Source organism: Nanorana parkeri, unplaced genomic scaffold (genome assembly GCF_000935625.1).
Source record: "Nanorana parkeri isolate BGI_ZX_2015 unplaced genomic scaffold, ASM93562v1 scaffold1420, whole genome shotgun sequence".
Taxonomy (NCBI): domain Eukaryota; kingdom Metazoa; phylum Chordata; class Amphibia; order Anura; family Dicroglossidae; genus Nanorana; species Nanorana parkeri.
Genome location: NW_017307688.1, coordinates 387780 through 392956, shown reverse-complemented (window position 1 = coordinate 392956; position 5177 = coordinate 387780). Strand labels below are relative to the sequence as shown.

Sequence of the window (5177 nt, the reverse complement as noted above, 5' to 3'; positions counted from 1 at the left end):
GGGTCGTGGTAAGGTGTTTCGGGCTAACCAACCCCTTCCCCAGAGCAAGACCTTCACTCTTATTTCATCATTTGGTCAATAAACATACTGCACTAGGAGTTGGCGCCTGCTCTGCGTTTTGTTGCATGTTCCCAAGATTTCAGTGACTCCCTGGTTGAGAGGGCAGCCCCGTGGTTCCTAGCATTGGCGGAGTGAGCGCCAGTCCCATTGGCTTGAATCTTGCCTATTTTCCCGGAATACAAATACTACCCAGAACTGGGTAGTATTTATCATCATTCTATTGTAACACAGCCAGGTTCTGATTTGGTTCAGCTCTGTGACACTTACGTTCTCCCTGAACAGGAACGCCAAAATAGCAGCCGAGAGTTCCGCCAGGAATATAACCAGAATAAACATGAAGAACTGGAAGAGAAAATGGTGACGTTAAGGATAATTAGCACTCCGTGTGTTTGATGGGTCTTCAGAAAGTGACAAAGACACTGAGATGTGTATTCTGTTGGCATATACATATGTATTTGAAGATCTAAGTTCCTATAGGTAATCAGAAGCTGAATCACAGGACTGTAAACCCTGAAAACAAGTGTAGCCACCCTGGAGGCCCAATACATTACGGCGGCTCCTTTGGGGGTGAGCGCCACACAATGTAGAAACCATGTATGCTATTTGAACTCATGTAGTCATACTAGAGTAACCAGCAGTTGGAAGATCAGAAGTTCCAGTGCCTTTACTTTAAATCTCTCTGACTCAAGGCCACATACGTTTTGGAGTAGTAGGCACTGCAGACAATTCTTACACATACAATTCATTTGGTTCTACATGTTAACACTGATCTGGACCTTTATAGCCTCTGTCAAAATGTATAACCTTAAAGTGACATTAAACCCTCAGATTTTTTAACATAAACCAATACTGTAATGTGTGCCTTACTGTAATCCATGGCTGTTTACCTTCTCTTTGCTGCTCTTCCTTTTAAATCTGTATCTCTTCTCATGCTTGGGGAGAACTTCCCTTTTCAGCTCAGGGCCTCTTCCTGTAGTGCTGGTTCAGGTTACATACCTATACAAACCTATACACAGACACCATGTATCGATTCCTGAGACAAGGCAGTCTGCTGCAAAACAGAAGGTCTGCCCAGCATGAGAACAGATACAGATTTAAAAGGAAGAGCAGCAAAGAGAAGGAAAACAACCATGGATTACAGTAAGGTACACATTACACTATTGTTTTAGGTTACAAAATCTGAGGGTTTAATGTCACTTTAAGTAGGGCACTGATGCATGGCCAAAAGCATATTTTATGCCACAAAAAAGTAAACCTGTGAACATAATTAAAACTTTGAGGTGAGATACTGATGTTGGATGAGAAGACCTGGCCTGCAATTGGCATTCCAGTTCACCTCAAATGTGTTCAGTATGGTTGAGGTCAGTGCTTTGTGCCCTCAAGTTCCTCCACACCAAACTCTTCAAACTATGTCTTTCTGGAGCTGGCTTTGTACACAAGGTCACAGTCATGCTGGAACAGAAAAGGGCCTTCACCAAACTGTTGCTACAAGGTTGGAAGAGCACAATTGTCTACAATGTCATTGATGATTGACAGGACCCTTTACTAGAAATACCTGAACTGAATTTAGAGGAGGGGTCCACATACTTTTGACCATATAATGTATGTGAACCCAAACATATATGGTTACTTGTTTCCGTCCAAATGCACCCAAGCATGGAGAACTGTCCTGTGACAATGAGCCAACTACAAAATAACACCCAACAAAGCATTTCCTTCTCGTTAAAATGAACAAAGACCATCCCAGGGAGCCAAGCTACAGAGATCTCGCCAACAAGTGTTATAAATTGTAGATGTTAATATCAGCGTGGCAGCAGCAAAGTAAAGGTTAAAAAAAATTGCTACTCACAAACAGCAGAAGGCACTTGTTCTCACGGATGGCTCCACAGCAGCCCAGGAAGCCGAGAAGAAACAACATGGCTCCCATGGCCAAGACCAGGTAGGCGCCCATGAACATCAAGGGATTTGCAGCTATGATTTCCCGGAAGCCGGTGGGGTCAACGATTACCCAAACCCCGAGTCCAAGCAGAAAAGTTCCACCAAGCTAAGATGAAGCAGAGGCGAGAGATTTTTTTGGTATCAGGAATGTTCCCACACTTATCAGAGTCACTTCCATGACATGCCTTCATGCCGATTTAATTCAAGATGGAATTAGTTGAATACAGAATTCACATCTAGAAGGGTCTCTTATGGCGTTTTTAGTGTACTGTTGATAAGGCCATGCAGGACATTATTGATGACCATTTTACCGCCCCCGCGGGCCTCAATGATAGAGACCAGCACAGATGTGACGGCTGTTCCTTGCATTGTTGTCTGCGAGCACTGTGGTGATGTCCACTCAGGGGGCGGGTCCATGACGCTTTGCAATCACAGGATTGCCCTCAGTGTTCCATTTTATATGATGTTAGGTGTCGGTGTCATCCAACTTGAAAGACTGGGGACCTCTAGTGGCAGAAAGCAATTACTACACTGGAGACAGACAGAGCTGCTTTCTTGTATTTACCATGTCCTGGGACCCCCAGAAAAAAAATAAAAAGCTGCCCAGATCTGGGCTTCACCTGCAGAACAGAATACTTACAAATATAAAAAAGTTAAAGATGAACATGAGGTATTTCACGCAGCTCAAGCTATCGCCCTCCATGTTGGTTTTCCTCCTGTTGACAAAGAAAAAAATTAAGAATGATCAGTCTTTCCAATCTCATCAGCAAGTTGACAACTCAAGAGCGCAATTAAGAAATGGGGACCGAGGGTTGTCACTCTATAACAACAAGGGCCTTCATGGCCGGATAAACCAGGGATTATTTTAATGAAAGCTGCAGATTTATGCATGTTGGAAATGACTTTTAAAATCACATTAACATGTTAAAACTTATAGGAGATTTTAGCGATTGGGATCACATGACCAGATGATGCAGCGGTGGCACCTCTTGCAATCATCACAGGTTTCCGACACTCAAAAGGGTCCGAGACCTGCCGGTGAATTTGCCGCTCAGCGAACAATTCTTAATCACGGTTTAATTTAATCAAGCGCACGGTCCGGCTGCCAGAGACTTGAGTTGTTGATGCGGCTGATTGGCGGGTATACGCGGGGTCAGCGCGGTGCGAGGTGCAGGGGGATGAAAACGTCACTCCAATCAGAGTAAGTGGAACTCCGACCCCTGCTGATTGATCCGCTAATCACCGACTTCCATTAGAATGCACTCCTACATGCCTGAGCCCGCTGATAATGTATACGTGTGCGACACTTCAATCAGATTGTAAATAAGAGCAACAATAAAACGGCTTACAGACAATCATAAAATAACGAGCGGTTGCTGCTTTTAAATAAAGTGCCGGGCTTGAGGATCGGATTAAAGGGGGACTCAAGTCAAAAGCAGTTCTGGATAGAGCAGGAATGTGGTGGATCCTTTGTTGGGTTTTATATTTCTGTGTCTCCCCTAGGGATGTTTCCCTCCTCACTTCCTGTCTTGGTGGCCCCCATGGTACTGCTGTGCTGTGTTACCTATGTGGTGGGCACTCGGGATGTGTTCCCCTCACTTCCTGTCTTGGTGGCCCCCATTATACTGCTGTGCCGTGTTACCTATGTGGTGGGCACTCGGGATGTGTTCCCCTCACCTCCTGCCTTGGTGACCCCCATGGTATGGTACTGCTGTGCTGTGTTCCCTATGTGAGGGCACTGGGGATGTGTTCCCACCACCTCCTGTCTTGGTGGCCCCCATGGTACTGCTGTGCTGTGTTCCCTATGTGGAGGCAATCAGGATGTTTTCCCAATCACCTCCTGCCTTGGTGACCCCCATGGTATTGCTGTGCTATGTTTCCGGTGTGGGGACACTCGGGATGTGTTCTCACCTCCTGCCATGGTGACACCCATGGTACTGGTGTGCTGTTTTCAGTGTGGGGGCACTGGGGATGTTTCTCCCCTCGCTTAGTGACACCCAAGGTGCTGCCATACCATTATCCCTATGTGGGGCTTCTGAGGTTGTTTCCCCTCTCACTTCCTGCCACAGCGACACCCATGGTACTGCCGTGCTGTTTTCTGATGTTGGGCCACACTGGGGATATTTCGTGCTCACTTTCTGCCCTTGTGACATCTGTGGTACTGCAGTGCTTATTTTCTTATGAGAGGGCACTGGAGATGTTTTCCCCTCATTTCCTGCCTCAATGACACCAATGGTACTGTTGTGCTGTCTTCCCTCTCGTGTCCTGCCCTTGTGACATCCACAGAACTGCAGTAATTATTTTCCCATGGTACTGGTGTGCTGCTTTCCCTATGTGGGGCCACTGGGGATATCTCCCCTCTCACTTCCTGCCATGCTGTTTTACGATGTGGGGTCACTGGGGATATTTCCCTCTCACTTCCTGCCCTTGTGACATCCATGCTACTGCAGTGCTTATTTCCCTTTGTGAGGGCACTGGGGATGTTTTCCCCTCACCTGCTACCTCAGTGACACCAATGGTACTGCTGTGCTCTCTTCCCTATGTGGGGGCACTGGGGATGTTCCCCTCCCCCACTTCCTGCCTTAGGGACACCCAAGGTGCTGCTGTGCCAGTTTACCTATGTGGGGCCACTAGGGATGTCCCGTCCCCTCATTTCCCTGCTTCGGTGACACCCACTGTACTGCCGTGAGCTTTCCCTTTGTGGAGCCACTGGCATGGTTCACCCCCCTCACTTCCTGCCTCAGTGACACTCAGAGACCTTAGTGATACATATACTGTAAAGAATATCTCCGGATAAAAAAAAAAAAATGTCCAATGTAGGGTGCATTATACGTGAGGACACCAAGGGACAGTCCACAAGCTGGAACGGAGGGGAGAGAAGGTGAGCGCCGACTGCCGGGGGAGCGGGGATCAGGTAAGATAAGAATCCCTTAAAACAAATATGAGAAGTTAACCCTTGCAGTGCCCGGGTTCGCTTTAAGAGCTTCAAACTTCCTCCCCGTATCGTATTTAGTAAACCAGAACTAAAAACAAAACGTCTCTTTTTTCTGACACCGCTGGGATAAAAGCGCTCGCTCAGAACGTTCCCCGCGATGCCCATCTGCTTCCCACTCCCTAGAACAGGACGCCGAATGCAGCGATGCGCCAGTCCTGGCCTATATAGGGGGGGGGGGGGGGGG

The 5177-nt window shown here is 47.2% G+C and overlaps 1 protein-coding gene across 2 annotated transcripts in view; it reads right to left on the bottom strand.

Moving 5' to 3' along the window:
- Positions 1–5177, bottom strand: part of TSPAN18 (tetraspanin 18) — a 134361-nt gene that overhangs the window by 11761 nt on the left and 117423 nt on the right. For both annotated transcript variants that reach the window (XM_018569895.1, XM_018569894.1), the window contains exons 5-7: positions 2639–2714; positions 1910–2104; positions 328–402 (exon numbers count right to left, since the gene is read on the bottom strand). In XM_018569895.1, the coding sequence (XP_018425397.1) occupies positions 328–402; positions 1910–2104; positions 2639–2701 (333 nt within the window). In that variant the 5' untranslated portion in view covers positions 2702–2714. The remainder of the gene's footprint in view (positions 1–327; positions 403–1909; positions 2105–2638; positions 2715–5177) is intronic.